The following is a 19,241-nucleotide window of genomic DNA, read 5'->3' on the forward strand; positions in this document are numbered from 1 at the left end:
CCTACATGTTATAAACCAAACCATTCATCAATTAATCAAGAAAACTTGTTGAATGTTTCCCAAACTGTGTGTACAGAACCAGAGGTGACTCATGCTTTTGCAGTTTTGCAATGCATCTGATCAATGGATCACCAAATCACCAAAAGATTGCAGTGAAAAACATCATTGTGTAAGACAGAAAAGTTGAATATTGCTCGTGGTATGATATGTAATAATCCTGCAGATGTCAGGAGGGAAGAGGGGACAGAAAAATAAAAAAGTGGAGAACAACAACCTGTTCATGACAAACGAGGAAGTTGACAGCTTCCTGAATGTTTCTCAAGACTCACTCCCACTCATTTCATAAAAAACTGTCAAACTGAGTCAAGATTTTCAGAACTGAATCATTACTGAACTCTTCCCTCTGTTCATCTTATCTCCAATCTGTTTTTATTTTAACCTCAAACCTTCTAATCCTCATATTTTACTTTCCTTTCCCTCACATTAATCAGTATTTCTCCTCGAACCCTCGACTTTTCTAAATGTGTTTTAGCGCAGCGGCGTGCTCGAGCTTCCTGCTACACTGTCTGTCGACAGCAGCATGTTTGACTGAACTCAGTCAAATCAGAGTTTATTTGCATGGCACCTTCCAGGAAAGAAGCAGCTCTGTTGTGAAGGTTTCCTGAAGAAAAGCATGTGCTGCTGATCACATACTGTTCGCGCCCGCTGTTTCAGCCGGACTTCATTTTACATGCAGAATATTTTAACGTCAGCAGGATGCTTTGAAAAAAAAAAAATCTAAAAAAATCAGGAACTGAATCAGGATGTAAAAGTCCCTTTTCCACACTCTTTATTCATGTTTCAATTGCATCTGAAGAGCTGTGAATATTAGGAAAATTAGGCGACGGATTAAAACATAATTTTTAGCTCAGAGTCACCGTGTTGTTTTGTAGAGACGTAGAGAAGACACCTGTCTGCAAAGTATTAGCACTAGTTATAACTGCTTTAGTACATAATCTCATTTAAACAATTATCAAATAACGTTAAGTTTTGTTCCTCTTGGCTGCTCTTCTCTTCACCTGACTCTCATTTTCTCTCTTTTTTTAGACAAAGGTGTTTCATAACACGATCGCATAACTTCGTTTACATGCTAATAATGTTAACAAGAAGTTCCCCGTCCCCCGGCCATTAACAATGATCCGGGCTCAAAGGTCTGTGACTGAATGATGCTGTGTGTGGTGGCAGTCAGATGCTCAGCGCTGCAAAGCCAGAGGTCTCGGGGTCAGGGGCCAGATCCGGCCCATGTGAAATCTTCAAAGTGCCTCTTATATCTTTATAATTTACTGTTCTGTTTGTAAATTATGAGCTTTAAATTTATGCCTTTACATTTGTCTGTTGTCTTTATTTCTAGCAGTGCTGTAAAGTTGGAAGTCCTGAGAGAAACATGTGGACTCTTTCGCTGCTAAATGCTTTTTTCACCAGCCGCTCTCTGTGTCCGTAGGTAGTGGACTGGCTGAAAAAAGATAATTCTCTGTAGGTTCATCACTGCGAGAGACACCTTTCACATCGTCATTGATGAACTCTTATTAAAACTATTGAACAATTAGTAAAGTTTGAGTAAGCAATTTCCTGGGACAACAAACCAGAAACATGTACTGTGCATAAATTGATCTTTGTGTCAGGATCAAAATCTTTCTCCTGGTTTTGATCCCGACCAGCCTTGCAGTCGCCACGCTGCGCCTCAGGGCAGGATGAGCCTAAGTTTTATTGTAGGTCATCATCAGCCGGGCCTCCGTGCTCCTCCTCCTCCTTCTTCTTCTTTAATGGACTAACAATGTGGCCTGTGTGTTTACTCTGCCCAGCCTGAGTGCCATGTATGGATGTACATTATCAACAGGCTCTCTGCCATGGCAGTGCCTTTTTACATAAACAGTCCGCAAGTGGAGCTCTGCTGTAAACATCTAGATGGTGGTAATATTTCACATCACACTGACATCACATGTTAATATGGTTAACCTTGTGTATTGAGTGGGGGTCAAACCACTTGACTGTTTTACAACAGTGTAAGATAAACACGAGCATTATTGGCTGCAGGGATTCAGCCACAAGAACATCCTTGACGTACAGCGCTGATGTTAGGTGATAAGGTCTGGTTCACAGTCGGTGTTCCAGTACATCAGAGGTCAGGCCAGTCAAGTTCTTCCACGTCAAACTGAGGAAACCAGTTCATTGTGCATGGGGGCATCCGTCATGTTAAACCACAGCTGCTGACACAAAGTTCAAAGAACGAGAAGAGAACTTGGAAAAACAGACCAAAACCAAGTGTTAACATATTTATGGCCATGTAACGTATGTTATTCTACATAATAAGGTCAGAGATAAACTGATGCAGTCGCTTGTTGTTGAGATCCTTCCAGGATTCATTTTTCAAAACAGTCCAATTTAAAATAAACCTGGGTGGTTTCCTCAAGCTCACATTGAGATATTACATTAGTATATTTGATGATATTCAGTACTTTTATAAAGTAATTATGACTTTCAATGGTTAATGAAAGTCAGCTGCTATTATTTCATTTCTAACAACATAATTAGCTCAAGAATTCTTGGTATCTGATGAAAGAGACCTGGCGACCTTGACAAATCTGCATCTTAGCTGCTGTGAGTTAACGTTAGCGTCACAAGCCCAGATCCTGAAGGTCCCAACACAGTACTTAAAACAATGTGATGTGGTGACATTGCATTTTTTTCTTGTCAACAATTCCTGCTGAAAAAATGACGGTCTGCCACTGCTAAGTAATCTATGTGATTCCAAAAGGCTGATTCCTCTGAGCCATAGATCTCCATTGTCGTCCAGAAATGATTAAAAACATCGTCAGTGAGGCCACACTGTTTCTTCATTACCATGAACACACACACTCCGTCCTGCTGCCCCAAATACTCACTAGAGCACTACATGTCCCTGCAGCCACGCAGCTGGACACCAACATCCACCAGAAAATTTAACGTCTGTCCAATGTTAGAGTTGCTGGAGTCCAACGTCTTTCTGACATTACACCGACATCCTGCACCAGCTAGGGTGGATTAATCCACTGCTGAAAGTAGTCCCCAACTAATGCACTATTTGCTCCTGTTTGCTTGCTTCGAACTACAGTGGGCAGCTGTACCTACTAAAACATTGTTGCTTTTGGTCTTTCCGTGGGATTTGTTCACATGAAAATTGAGCAATCGACCAATGCCAGCTTTATCCTATAAATGGGAGAATTTGGCATGGTAGCCAGACGCAGAGTATGACAGTAGCATACATCCAGGAGTACCTAAAGGATTATGGGTGATGTTATTTGTGGCATCATGTTTGAATCACTAATCAAGGCCTTGTTAATATCTTTTTTGATCTGCCTTAAAGCTGCTGTTTGATTTGTCCTGCTAGGAGAGGACATCATGGCTGACAGTAATAAAGGAGTTAATAAAAGAGTTAATCAGTCTAAGTAGCCAATCAGAGTCAACTTAGTCCACTTCTGCCCAGCAACTGCTGAGTAACTGGTTACTATGATGACTGGTCCCCCCAGGGACAGGGGGAAAAACACAGGCAACAGGCACAGACAACAGTTTGTGAGCCAAAACATCTAACCGGAAATGTCCTCATAGCTTGAAAAGTGCAAGTTCTGTCAAAAACGTTTCTTCACTCTGAGCGTCACAAGGCTTTAATGAAGACACTGATGCATTATATGTGTACCTACTGTTTACGGTTTTGGAGCTGTCGCAGTTTTAAAACCGGCATCATCTCTGTTTTTGACAAGAACTTCAGAGTTCAGTTTAACATGGTCGTCTATGGCGGTTTTCGCCAGCGCTCTCTGCACTTCCGGGCAATTTATTAAAATAACGTGAGTGATGTCACAATGAGAGCAAGTCTGGGCGAGAGAGGACAGATTTCTCTACGTTTTGATATAGAAATTGTTCACCAAGATTGGAAATTGTGGGATTTAGAAGAAGTTGAAAGAGTTTTTTTGTTTGTTTTTTTATTTTTTAGGATTTTCGCTTTGCCCTGTTGTCGCTAAGTGTGGCCTCTGTCGCCTAGCAACCTTGACAACATGTAACTTTTTTCCCCTCAAAATCCTGAGGTTTTAAAAGGCCCTTGGTTTTAACAGTTGTACCGCTGAAACCCAATATTTACATTTAAAAGTGTAATCCCTCAGGCTCTCTATCTGTGCTGTTTGCTGCCATATCTTTTTCATTATCAGAGTGCAATTAATCTTGGGATAGGTGCTCAGGAAAAGAAGGGACGCATTTTCTCAGCCGCATTTGAAGGGGCCTTCGAAATGGGACAGCGTAGTTGCACCACTGAAGGATGCGGCCCTTGAACTGGAACACAGCTAAAAGCTACAGTCTAAAAATGGCAAAAAAAAAAACAAAACATAAACTGCAAAGTCTTTTGACCTGTTTAAAGTTTCAACCATGTCTCTACGTTCTACTATGTCTCTACATCTCAGGGAACGAGACATGTGCCCTCTGTGCGGTGCACGGCAGGCACATAACAAGCAACAAAAGAGTTGTTGTGCGTAGGTCCCGAGGCCATCAGCAGAACTGTTCTCAGCGCTTCGGGCGAGGTACGGGAGATTTTAGATACGTGTGAAATGCAGCAGAAGCAGAAAAACAAATGACCTCAACGATGTTTATCATTTCAAAACTCAGCCTGACTTAACCAACTTATCTAAAAGCATACATTGAAGCTGCCTGCAGAGATATCCTGACACTCACTCTACATCTCATGATCTCATACACCCTGGTCATCTCGTTGACTCCTCTGGGCACGATCCCTCACTGGCTTCCCAACAACAATCTCTCGTTTTCTTTTTCCTCTCTCTGATGCACAATCGCTCTGAAGCATCGTATTCACTTCCCCGGACATCCTGCCCTCGTTGCAGCCTCATCAGTGGACAACATTGTCACAGCTGCATACTATACATTAAAATACTGATCTGCAGGACGCCATGGTAGAGAGCCTACCATGAAGGCTTAGTCTTAATCGCAGGAGCCTTTCCTGTCTCTCTCTCACTGCAACTATCAGAGTAAAAGCCAAAAAAAAAAAATGCCCCAAAAATAACTTTAAAAACATTTTGACATATTAGGACATTCTCTCAGTCAGCAGCTGCTGGAGTTGTGGATGTGATTTTTATTCTCCAACACACTTAACAAAGTTATAAAGTTGTATCACTATATTTATTGCAGTAAAACTACATGCAATCATTGCTCAACTTTATTTTGCCTTCATTTGATGGTGCAGATTGGATGAAGATCAATGAATTTAACTCTTCCACTTTCACTCCTGTCCTCTCCTCACTCTATCGGAGTTCTTCTGTCTGGTCTAGGATCATTAAATCTGGTTTCCACCTCCAACCTGTTAAAATGAAACTAACCGTACCACTGGTTGAAACAGCAAAAACACCACTCTGCTTCCTCTTTCTGTACCGGCCACGGTTTCCTCTGTGGTACCACTTGAGCAAGTTTTTTTTTCCGAGCCCGAATGCATTCAGTGTTGTCCTGCTCTTTATTTTTTAGAACTGGGACAATGATGTTCCTGGTATAAAGGGAGTCAAGTTAGGACAGATTTGAGCTGCGTTTCTTTGAAAGTAGTGTGTCAACGGCAGAGAGTTTTATCTGATCAGCAGTCTGAGTGCGCTCATGACAAATCGTTAAGATGATTTAGGGAAGGTTTCTGCAGGTTCCAACAAGTTAAATTTAAGGCATTTTTAAGACCACAATCACCATGAACATTGACTACACAGAACTGTGTGTGTGTTTGCTGGTGGCTTTATGTTCTTCTGACTTCCCATGTGACTCAACTGTTTTTATACCAAAATTTCCTAAACTGAGCGTTTTCTTGCACAAGATGCAGCAGGTCTCAAATTTGTTATTTTAACTTCATCTAAACACCACGCAGATTAAATGAAAGTTATGATAACAGAAATAGTTTTTACTTATTATAGAAGCTGCTATTTTTTTTTTTTTTTTCTGATGAGAGGGAACACAAGTAGAACATGCTAACACGCACACAGAACCTTCCAGCTTTGAGGCAACAGTGCTAACCACTGCAACACCAGTATAGCCTGTATGTAATCTGTTAAAAAAAATATGCTTCTTCTTTTTGACTGTGACACAGGAAGATCGACTCTCACACCTGTATGTTGAATATAAAGCTACAACCAGCAGCCAGTTAGCTTAGCTTAGCATAAAGACTGGAAACAGGGGGAAACAGCTCGCCTGGCGCTGTCCAGAGTTAAATCCTATCAAGTTCACTAATTAATACATTATACTAATACGTTATACTACTAATTTTAATCCAAACACAAACAGAAATAAATTTGTGGTTTCAGACGAAGTTGGAACTATTTCTTGACTCACAACAGTGTGTGTGTCCATCCGCCCAGTACTACTGTGTAGAATCTGCAGCGTGCGTTGGCAGATACGATCGCTGAGTCAAGGTTTTGCTTTTAGTCCCTGTAGAAACACTGATAGAGCCGAGAGTGCGGAGGCCCATTTTATACCTTTGATTGACGTCTGAGAGTATTGATATCTAGCATATGAATGAATGGATGTCTATTTTCGTACAGTCTTACAGGCCGCCACTGCTACACAGAGGAAATGAAAAATCAACATTGATCATTTTGTCTAATACATTAATAATAGTGAGATATTACAGTATGGTTAGATCATGTTTCAGTGGATCTGTGTGTCCTGAAGAAGCCAACTGATGTGATTTGTTCCTGATTTTTTTGTTTTGTGTTTGGAACTTCAGGGCCACCATACCAACATCCACAGCTTAAATCAAGACACTTACTGCTGACATTTACTGCTGTGTATGTGGGGACATCATTTTCTGCAAGTGTGGCTGAAACAATCACTCAATTAGAGCTTTCGATATGCTACAGAACAGAGCTATACATGGAGCTGCAGTGTGTTGTAACTCATGCATTAATATCCCAGTCTGAAGGTCCCCTAGCGGGGGACTTTCCCACTATAAAGAAGACGACGAGGAGTCAGCTGCTGCCACTTATAAAGAAAATCCTTAAAATATAATTCATGTCATTCCTATAATATTGTCCAGATTTTATTAGTGAACATTAACTTGTCATGTGCTATTAAGTCAATAAAAGAAAAATGCAGGAGATACTTGGCCTGAGTGACGTTTGGATATAATTTTTAATCCGTGATGTGTGACAGTGACGTACCTACAACGTTTAGCCACGACTCTGGTTCAGACTGAAATCAACACGCAATGAAACTGGGGACACAAATTTATGTCGCATCCCCCAGGATAAATTTTAAGTGATGCAGTGAATGAAGCAATTTTTTTTTAATCATTTATAAAATCTTTAAGATGATATAGATTTCTCTCAAATATACTCTCAAAAACATATCATAGTAATTAATTGTCCAAATAATTAGAAAGATATTTAAAGGTCCCATATTGTATAAAGGTAGATATGTGCTCATTGATTATAGATCAGGTCTAGGTTCTATATTAATACTGTGAAAGTATTAAAGCCTCAGTCCACAGAGAAATGCACACAGCCTGTATTCAGAAACTGAGCTTTAAAATAAATCAGGACTTCCTGTAACTTTGTGATGTCACAACAAAGCAGTCAGTCGTCCTGTGCCCCGCCCACCTGGACCCGCCACCCAGCCTTGCAGGATTTGGTTTCTCTGAGTTGTTTTACCTGAAATCTGCTGTATTTTATTTGTTAATTTATTCATTCAACAGTCAGCCAATCAGAAGAGAGGCTCAGAGCCTCCTCTCTTCTGATTGGCTCACCGACCTGTTGTTACTAGAGCTCCAGAGAGAAGCCTGAGAGAGGAGATGTAAAACTACACTGAGATGGTTTTTAGTTCTTAAAACCACAAATATATCTTCTTATGGATCAACACTTCAAAATAAAACACTGAAAAAGTTTAACTTTAAACATGGAAATAACAGTTGCAGCTTCAAATTCAAATACGCTAAGAAAAACACTGCCAATATGACACCATCATTTACAGTTACGATGGTCTGATTTGCAGCTTACGGAGCCGGTTGACTGTAGGAAAAGCCTTTATACAGCGGTTAAATCAATAACTTAGAGTTGTCTTTTCTTTACCAACCACCAAACAGCCCAGATGCCAAAAGGAGGAAGTCTCATTAACCCCCTCCCTCCAGCCTTGACACAAAGAGCTTGATGATATGGAGGTTGGGCGATGGCTAGACAAGATGTGTTTTTATCTGAAGGGGTGAACACCACGACTTTCATGTGAAATGAAAAAAGAAAAAGCTCTCCTCTGTAAAAGTGGGGTAAAGACACCTTTATCCTACCTGTGGTTTGTCGCAGCTCTTCACACAGACTTATGTGGGGGAACTGCAGCATCTGCTTCCATTTCTTGCTTTTTCCTTTTCTGTTTCCACCTCCTCCTGTAAAACAAACAGGTTTGGGTTAAACCGGGTGGGAAGACGACGTGATGTCCACTTTTTAACCAATAAACAAAGACAGAAGTTTGCTTTTGGTGACAAAAATAAGATCATCTGAACAGATGAGGATGTTGAAAAGACATCTGGTGGTTAATGCTGTCCCTTCACAATAAGACACTCGGGTCTGATTTCTATCTGTTCTGTGAAGAGCTTGTACTTTCACAAGTCAATGAGAACATGAACACTTCAGCTTCCTGAATGAGTCATATGACCGTATGCGAGGTGACATTAACTGTCCAGGGGAGGAAGCTGGTCGGCCGACAACACAACCACAGAAAGGTCAGATTCTCTTTGTGTTCGTCAATGTGCATTTTTGACTGTTGCTTGGTCGTTTTAAGGCCAGACGCAGTATTTAAATAAAGTGAATACAACATAAATTAAAAATACTGGGGGCCATCTGCGCCTCTGCAGAGTTGATCAAGTGTTTGATGTTTAAAGTTTTCGGTCGAGTCAGAAAACTTCCTGCAGACGTTCTTTGCAAAATCTGCCTGACAAACCCTTCCTCGTTTTCAACACAAGATCAGCTGCTTCCTAATCAGAGATCTGGGACTGTAGTGGCACGTGAAGGTCTGAAAGAGCTTTTATTTTGAAAAGTGAATCGATCACTGGTCAGTTTCATTGTCACCAAAGGGCCGAGCGAGAGTCGGAGTCCTTACAGACCGGACACAGGTACGCGACATCCCTCACAGAGTTGTCCGCATCCTGTATGGAGTCAAGGAGCATCACGCGTTACTGTTCTCTAATTTTATTAGTTGACAACCCTATTAAATACACCTCACAATTTAACATTGTTAAAGAATTTGCTGTTTTAGTTTTAAGAATTAAGATTTAAGAATTTCTCTTTCTTATTTCTGTAAAACCAGACAAAAATCACAAACTCAGTGTTGTCAGAAGTCGCATCAGGTGACCTGAAACAATCAGGATTAAAGTAATATACACCTGTCAGTGACGAGCCATCACAGAAAAAACAAACAACAAACTGTACGTAGAAAGACAGGGCTGCGACGCACACGCCTCCTCACCTACGTCACACATGCAAGAGTTTGTACGTCTGTGAGATGCAGAAAAAGATAAAAGAGAGAGAGAACTTCATGCCGGTGTCATAAGTGATAATTTATACTGTTTTATATCTCAGGTGGAACAAGCCGCGATACATCGAGTGTATTCGATACATCGCCCACCCCTCGTCCCAACAAGGTTCTAAGTTTAGGATCAGAATATAAATGATTGTAAGGCGCCACAGAATGAATGTCCTCATAAGTATACGACTGCAGGTCTGTGTGTCTTCAGAAAATGCAACAGAAAGAGCGAGCGTCAGACGAGAAATCAGACCAAAGCACAAAGAGAAACCAGAGGAAGTTCCTGTTCTCGATGCTCTCAGGAGCTTGTGCAGCTTGTGACACACATGCACACACACCCCACACACAGACACACACACACACACAGACACACATGCACACACACCCCACACACAGACACAGACACACACACACACACACACACACACACAGCTGCAGGTTCAAGTGCATTCTAGTTAATTCATTCACCACACAGCTCTAAAAAATCTTAAGTGAGTTTCAAGTCCCTGCAAGTTGATTTTCTTCTTGAGAAATGAACAGAAAGCAGCGTTGATGGTGAGGAACAAAACAAAAATAAAATTTAAAAGAAAAAAAAAAAAACCCTTGACATTCTGATAGAGGAGTAATCATATTCATACTTTATCATGTAAACATCTGTTTCCTGCCACAGATGTGAGGATTACTGCTTTTCTCAGTTTTATATTGTTGTAAATTAAATATCTTTGGTTTTTAAAGACATTAGATTGGACACACACACACACACACACACACACACACCACCCCCATCACTAACAATTTCTATCATGAATAAGAACTCTAGTGTATATTTTTTCTATTAACCTTTTATTCAATAAAACGTCAGAAAATAGTGAAAAATGTAAATTCCCGAAGAGTCGAAAATGACGTCTGCAGATGTCGTGTTGTGTTCAGGAACAGTCCAAAGTCCAACGATTAAATTGTAAATTGTAAATAAACAGTAAATTGTTAAATTTCAGATGATAATGATGGTGGGGGGGGGGGCTTTCCGCCATTTTCCGCACTAGCGCACTAGCTACAAAGACAGAAAACATCACTATTCTTTATAACCCTGTCTCCTGAGCTCTGATTGGTCAGTTGTATCTCTCACCGGGGGGGGGGAAACACCTGAGATGTGGACGGTGATTCAGAGGTAACGAGGCAAAGAACTGAGCAACCGAACAACCACCTACTATTTGTTACCAGTATGTTTGCAACTGGTACGTTCAGACTCTGGGAAACAGCCGTAGTCCAACGTGACGCTCTCAGCTTTCGCTTTCTCCCGCCTGCCAGCCACTTAAATGAAAGCATATACAGCCTTACACAGTGTTAAAAAGTCACTTGAGTACAGTGTGATAAAGTTTAGCTTTCAGCGGTGCAGGTGACGACACGTTTTCCCCGCCCGTTCACCGAGGAGACCAGCTGGGAGTCAGACAGTAGATTCGACGCCTGTTGGCCCGTGGATATTACTCCTGATCCCTGCTGCCTGGAGCCTTTACAGAGACTTTGGTTAAGTTACAAAACTTTTAGTGTCTGTTAGTGTTGACTTTTAGCATCTCTTTATTTCTGCTACTGATACAACAGAGATATGAGCTGGTAGTTAGTTTGTAAATCTAAAAATACACATGTAGCTTCAACACAATTATCTGAGCTTTCTGTTGCCTGCAGCTTAGTTATTCGGGAGGATAATCTAACTGAAACTATAAAAGTTGGGGGAACAACATTAGTATTATAAGAAGTGAGGAGGTCATCCTGTGAGCATCTTGCTGGGAGATGACCAGAGGCATCATCAGCTGTAGAGGATTAAACAGGGCGATGCTTATTTTCTGCAGGACTGACTGCTCTTAGTGATGCTCCGGGATCAGAGACACAGTGTGGAAGTATTTACTGATAACGGAGGGTTGTTGTTGACCGCAGCGGCAGCCACGAGGCGCCCTGCCTTCAGCATCACAGAACGCCAATGACTAGCTTCAGGATTTGCTATTCAAATTCTCCACGGGGAGCTGCTACTCAAACATGAGAAAAGACCATTATTGATGCAGATACAATGCAAACAAGATGTTTCGTTTGTGTCCAGGAAACAGGAAGATACTATCAAGAGCAGAATTACGGCTAAGTTCATTGATGCCAGAGGAGACGAGAGGGCTGATGTCCGTCCGGAGCATTAGTGGAAATGTAAATCAAGACAAACAACATGAGAATACGACGTGTCAGCGAAGCTCCACAAAATGATGAACACGCGTAATTACGTTCAGCCAGGCATGAGATAGCTGTAGTAATTAAAGCCTTAAAGTCAGGTGGCGACTTCTGATTTTCACTATGAACTGAATATTTCTTCCCGTAGGAGATCAACTGTTTGTCATTTTATTGATTGTAAAATTTTATTGATGCAAAAAAAAAAAAAAAAAAGAATAACCATCACAAGTTCCCCAAAGTAAAAGCATTCCAAGGAATAAAATGACTTTTATTTTGAAGTAGGACATTTTATGTAGTTTTACGCAATAATAAGAGAGGTGACGTTTCTAGATTATACAAGGAGCTCAGAGTGACAACACAGTGTTTTAAAGTAGATAAAAATTTTGACGTCTTCAAATATCTTGTTTTATCTGATCAACAAAAACTACAAATACAAAAATTTACAATGACAGAAAAAATAGAAATCCTCGCATGTAGAAGCTGGAACCAATGAGAGTTTGGCATTTTTAGCTGATAAATAATGGAAACAATTTGTCATTTAACTCTATCTCTATGAATTACTTGATTACGTTTCTGAAACCATGCAGATTTTCCTGTAGATCAACCGATCGATTAATTAGCTAACCTGATGTCTTTCGGGGACATCTTCAACATCTCCACCTCCTTTACTCTAATAAAGCTCAGGATGAGAGCTTAAACACCCTCCGCCCTGCTGCAATCAGCTCTGTTTGTCATTAAGTCCTTCCAGCACCCGGTCACGACGTCCATTAACGAATCTGTTTCTGCCGCTGCACCGGACCCCCAATCACTTCACCCCACCGGAGGTCTTCCCTCTCCCCTGCACGGTGTCCCCTGATCGTGTAAGTTAAAGGCCCGAGGATGAATTCAGCTCCTAAAACTACACTGAGAAACTCTTCCTGCAGCTGCCTTTCATGTTAAAAGCATTCCAGGGAAGACAGTGTCTTTTATTGTGACGTAGGACATTTTCTGAAGCTTTACATAATAATATTTTTCCTAGATTATACGAGAAGGTCAGTGCGAATACACAGTGTTTTGAAGTAGATAAAATTTAAAAAAAAACAGCGGACAAGATACGTCAAAGTTTCAAGCTGCTGACGTCTAAATGGAAATGACAACATAACAAACATTTACTCAACAAGATAACGTTGGAAATTATGACAAACCAGAAAAGGAAAACCCACCGAATAACAAATGTGGTCATTGTCAAACTTCCTGACAAGATAAACGATGACTATAACATTGTTATCAGTCATGCTGCGTTCAAAGAATTTCCAATATTTACAATTTGCAATCACTGCCTATAAGAACAAGGGGCTTTCCAAGGAGAACAATGACTTTTATTGTGAAGTAGCCACAGGAAATCTTGATGGTTCTAGATCTAAAAAATGATCATCAAAATCAGACGTGTTTTTTTTTTTTCTGTGAGCTTCTATATTCTCAAATAATCTAAAATATCTACTCAACTATCAGAACCGACTAACAAAGACTTTTACTCAACTTTTTATCACATATTTTGAAAACAATGACAAACCTGAAAATAAATATATTCATAGAACTACACCAGTAACAAATTTCGTAAACTTGAAATATCCCGTCATTTCCAAAAAGAGACAAGACGATGATTATTGTGTTTGCATCACTGAGAACATCCTGTGTGTCACGCTGCGTTCAGGTTCGTGTAGGATGGACGGAAACAACGGGAAAGATTCCCATGTTTACAACCTGCGAGTGCTCCAACACTGTGTTCTAGGAACAACTAAACTGCACCAGCAAATACGTTTCAAAGGAAATATAACTGTGATTATGGTTCCTACTAATGTAACGAAGATGTTGTTAATTTACATATTTGGCAAATTGTAAATACAAATATACTAAATGTACCAATTAATTCATTAAAACCTGTAATTCAATTCAATTTAATTTGAACTTAATGTGATTTCTATATCAGGGTGCGTTCATCATCATCATCATCATCTGAAGAGTTGGTGAATTGAGGGTTAGAAATACAACACAGTGCAACGACATGGTCACTGTATCATTTGCATCTAATCACTTTGAATAACGGACTCTGGCTCATGTTCATTTGGTTTTCCAGACACTTCTGTATTATTTGGTGCCAAAATAATGTATATAAAGTATATTTACACAATGGAAACGGCAAATAAATAAAACAGGGAATATTTGCTTTAAAAGGTGCATATTTTACCGTGACTTTGTTGTGACATCACAAAGTTACAGGAAGTCCTGACGGCTGGTTTTAAGGCTCAGTTTCTGAATACAGGCTGTGTGCATTTCTCTGTGGACTGAGGCTTTGATACTTTCACAGTATTAATATAGAAGCTAGAGCTGATCTATAATCACACTACACATGGACATCTACCTTCAGACTGGATGGCGCTTTAAAAATTTACTTTAACTTTTCAGAACTTTGGCTTCTTTTGTAAATAAAACAAAAAGGTTTTGCAGAAAAATGTTTAAATTTCTTACAGTAAAATAACCAAAATTTCAGTATCAGCACCTAAACTTTGATTTTGATTTCAAACCCAGCTCCATCAATGAGACCAAACAGAACTACAGCTCAATAAAAGTCTGATAAAAATCTAATAAAAACACCAAGAACTAGAGTTCTGTGGTTCAACCCTCCTTGTCTATAATCAACCGCTTGTTCTGAAAACTCTCCCTAACATTTTATGAATGAACGCAGCAAGTCCACCTCGTCCGACACAAGAAACACGAGTCTGCAGCTGCACATCTGCTCACACAAATAGAATTAGTCAAGAGGTAAAGTGAGTAAACTATTGAAAGTAAAAGAGAAGGTTATCTGGGTTCAACCTTTTATTGAAATGAACGGTAAAAAGAAATACGTCAAGAGAAAATGACACACTAATAGGTTTAACAGCTGGTATGTATAGCTCTTCATTGATGTCAGCTGAAAGCAGCTCTTTGAACCTACATGTGCGGTAAGAGTTGATATTTTTAAACGGAACAATCACACACGAACTTCATTAACCCTGCTGGAGAACGTCTCACACATCTCTGCCCGTAGGAACAGACGCAAAAAGCCTTAAATGCAGCAGCAGAGTGGGCGCTCTGTCCAAACGAAGAGCTCCACAATGACACCTGTTGCCTTTCTCATCCTTCACTACAGCTGAGCATCACTGGTGTATAAACAACTCATGGGTTTTGGTCACTGAAGTTCAGACTGTTTCCTCTTTCCCTGCAGACATCCACAGCTTTAAAGGGAAACTCCACCCTAAAATTTTAAAACACCATCTATTAATGACCTTTATTCCTATTCTATTCCTATTTCCCTTCCTGCAGACATCCTTTTCTTCCTTCTTCTTTTAAGTCACGACTATTTCCACCAACAAACCAGAGGTGAAAGTTCACCGTCCACTGCCTCGACTCATTAGTTGTGGCACAAGTTCAGTTAATTGTGACTAATCACACCGAGAGAATCGTGACAACCATCTTCTCGTGTCTCACTGCAGATGGCTTTCAAACAACTTTCACGACTCACGACAATTTGATTTTTAAATTAACGGCCACTAATTGCTTCCTAGAAGGTCGGAAATCGGAGAGCAAAGGGCACGCTGCGGAAAACGGTCAGCGGTAATGTGAAGTATAAGCAAATTGTGATCCAGCACATTTTACTGCTGCAGATTCATCATGTTGGCGGACTCACAACAACTGAAGCAACAGGAGCTGAGATATTTAACCAAGTATTAAATGCTGAAGCAAAAGCAGTTGAACAAGAGCTTCACCAAAATAACATACAAGATCAAATTTCATTTATGGAAAACTAACCAAACTATGAGAAATACAAGCCTGACTCCTCGCTAAACACTGTTCTACTGTATAACTTTACTGTTAAAGGGCTTTTTTAAATCAGTGTTTTACTGAATCATATGAGGTCAAATTCAAATTCGAGGTCTGAGAACATGTAGCTGCTAACATTAGCTATACTGTCGGCACGTCACCACCTGACAAACCTTTGACTTTATTCCACGATGACCCTCATGGAGGTACAGCTGCAACGATTAGTCGATTAATGGATTAAAGAATTATCTGCAACTCAAGCAAAATGAAAAATATTCTCAGGATTCAGCTCTTCACATGTGAGATTTTCATATTTTTGTTATATGTAATAGTAATTTGAATATCTTTAGGTTTTGGACTGTAGATCAAATTAACATTTACCATTTTATAGACAAAACAACTAATAGATTAATAGAGAAAATGATCTGCAGATCAATCAATAATGGAAACAATCATTAGTTGCAGCATTAACACGGATATTACATATAAAAAAACAAGGGACTTTTAGTTCGTACTGTGCATCGAGCTAATAAAACGCCCCATGATTTTCATTATGGAAATGAATAAAGCTTTTTATCGGAGCCTCCCTGCCTCCTCATGTCCAGCTTCTGTAACGAATTTTAACGACGCCAGGACAGCTATGATGATAAAATCAGCTTTTTCACAGATTGAGGAGAAACACTCGTGACGAGCAGACTGAACTTTGTGTGTAAAATCTGGGGAATTCTCCTTTAACAGGCTTAAAAAGAGAAAATGAGAAATGCCCAGAATTTCATTTAAACTGAGGCTCTGAGGTGTGTGTGTGTGTGTTTACACCTGATCCACTTGCATAAAAGAGAGTATTTTCGAGGCTCCGGAGAGGTCAGAGGTCAATGCCTGTCTGGCACTGCCTTGCTCAGTGGCACTTGAGCTGGGCAGATGGGTGCCAACACAGACAGGCTCGAGTAGCGCAGCAGATAAACTGAATTGAGCAGATAAGCTCACAGTGAGGGATCATGACAACTCATCTTCTCGTGTTCCTCTGCAGACGGCTTTAGGATTATGTTGGCACTGAGTCACCACAACCTTTGTCTCCTGATCTCACAACAATAACAAAGGGCTCTGATGATGTATGCATCCTTCACAATAAGATGTCTGTTTATAGTTTAACCATGCAAGTTCTATCAAGTGTTGCTGTGATGTTACTTAAAGTGCTGGAAATGTGAATTTGTTGTGTATTTTGTATCTTTCACATGTATCTGACCTATTAACCTTTGAGTGACTTAACGACCCCGCAGGTGTCAGGGCAGAAGTTCCAGGAAATCGTGACTGCTTGTCACATAAAAGCCATTTTAAAAAAGACAGTAAAATCATCAAGTGCAATCCTGTGCAAGTACAAATCTTCAGTACAACACAGCTGCTCTGCCTCAACATCCTGTTTCGCAAACGCACAGGACGATGCTGCAACATCAGCAAAGGGAAACCCGATGTGTCGCTGCAGCCACATTTCACAGTTGAAACCCCCTTCCGGACCTCGTACTTCGCGTTTCGCGTGCCACGCCAAACTCGTTTTGAAAATGTGTGAATTTTACGCGCCCTTTCGTTTCAACCGCGTGCGTTCACAGCACACAACAATACGGATAACGTTTTACAGGTCTCCGGGACCCATTCTTTAATTCGGCATACATTAGTAAACAGAAGTTCATTTCAGTTAATATTAAAAGTACGACAAACTGCTAGCTTGGCGTCACCGCTGCCTTCTCTCAGCGGGACTCCCTGTGGAGGCGGTTAGCGTATTCTAACAGTTACTGACAGTTTACCGTGAACAAGGAAAGCTGATATTTTGTGTAATTAAGGTATAAAGTAAAACCAGTTCCACGCCGAATTGACCTCTATTTGTTAAGGAGTTGGGCATGAGTGTCGGCTCGTTAATAACATCTACGTAAACCCGCGAAAAAGCCAGAAAACTTCGAATCGCTCAAGTTGTTAATGGAGTCCGGCGCATATTTTATTTTAGGGTAGCGTCCTGTTCGTATCGAGCCGCAGCATCAAAAGATTTGATCACCGGCCAACAGGAAGTGCAGTAACAGTTTCTATCACTCGTTGTCCGGGGCATCCCTCCTGCCGTTGGACCGCCGCCGTGTCGTAGGTACGGTACCGGGGGAGAGGAGCTGTCAAACCGCCATCTCCATCCTTACCTTCCCGTGCTTTCAGCAGCACCGTGTTGGCCACGATGTTCTCCAGCTCCATGTCGATGCCGTCTGGGGTTACAGTAGCAGCAGCAGACCGAGCTCCTGGTCCCCCGCGGCGGCTTCAATCTCAGTTTATCCTCCCTAAACACCGTCCACCGCCTCCTCCCACCGCCCAGCCAAGGAGGACAAATTCAACTCCCCGTTTGTGCTTCTCGTTCAGTGCTGTCCGGTGACAGTCCGCACCCCTCCTCTCCGCTGTCTCCTCCTCCTCCCTTCATCTCTCCGCCCTGGAGCTGCTGTCAGAGAGGAGGGGAGAAACACAGACGTCACACTCTGTTCGAAATTTAACACGTAAACACAACACGAGGCAGACACCACAGGCAGACCTCTCACTCTGCTCACATTTTCAAGATACCCTCTGTTCCACCAGCCTTGGTTACACAGTGTATTTTATCTGTTAAAACATAATAGTACTGGGATTTTCTGTCCACATTTTTCTAATGTAAATGAACATTTTCTTGGCTGCTCTGCTGGACATTAATTATGTACATTTTGAAAGATTAAATGAAAAAAAACTACAGCTCTAATGAAGTTGTTGTTTCATGAGTAACCTCGGAGCATGTTTTATTTATAGTAAAATAGTAATGTAACTTTATTAAATTCATTATATTTATTTATAACATTTATAAAACATATGTCATTATTTATTATCAATAATGACAATACACTTTATGTGTATAACATCCTGTTAATCAAGAAATGCAGCTAGAAGTGATTTACAATGAAGAAATTACATGCATTACATTTTTGTTTTTCATATTTTTTGATCTTAATGTTTGAAGATTTACCAAACGGTTCCATAGTAATGAGGTTGACTCCATGTACTGTGTTTTCTCTGACTTCCCTATAATTGATTGATGTGCTAATTATGTAGCTATTAAAAAAATATTCCCATCAGCTTCATTTGTGATTCACAATGACGTAGGTCACAATATTTAAATCAATACACTACGACTGAAATACAACTCCTCTTATTGGTCAAAAAGGGTTTGGTGTCCGTGGATGTATCAATCAGATGCATCAGATTGATGCACTGTTACAAATACAAAAATCAATGGATTACTGACTCCAGAGCTGCAGCTCTTTGTGGCTCATCTTTCCCTGCATGGATCAATGAAAGCACCACGGTGCATTAAAGCTACATTAAGAAAGACTTTTACTGTTTTGTCATGCACACTGACGACAGCAGCTCATATCAAGCAGGAGGGGGGTTGATAGAGTTATTGATCAGTACTTGTCACTCACTGATTGCTTCCCCTGGATGTGGCTTTCAGAACTCACTTTCTGGACCAAACTTCCATTTGGAAACAATCCTCATCTTCCCTTGAATCCCCTGGACGTCAAAGACTAAAAGGTGTCTTATGCAAACATAAACAACTGAAGAACATTATCTAACATCAAGTA

General features: G+C 40.5%; 1 protein-coding gene across 1 annotated transcript in view; it reads right to left on the minus strand.

The window, feature by feature from the left end:
* grk6 (G protein-coupled receptor kinase 6) overlaps positions 1-17,835 on the minus strand; it is a 46,620-nt gene extending 28,785 nt beyond the window's left edge. Inside the window, exons 1-2 of the mRNA XM_022760823.1 lie at positions 17,784-17,835; positions 8,324-8,419 (exon numbers count right to left, since the gene is read on the minus strand). Coding sequence (XP_022616544.1) covers positions 8,324-8,419; positions 17,784-17,835 — 148 coding nt within the window. The remainder of the gene's footprint in view (positions 1-8,323; positions 8,420-17,783) is intronic.
* Between the last annotated feature and the right edge of the window lie 1,406 nt (positions 17,836-19,241).

Source organism: Seriola dumerili, unplaced genomic scaffold (genome assembly GCF_002260705.1).
Source record: "Seriola dumerili isolate Sdu_G_001 unplaced genomic scaffold, Sdu_1.0 BDQW01000367.1, whole genome shotgun sequence".
Taxonomy (NCBI): Eukaryota; Metazoa; Chordata; class Actinopteri; order Carangiformes; family Carangidae; genus Seriola; species Seriola dumerili.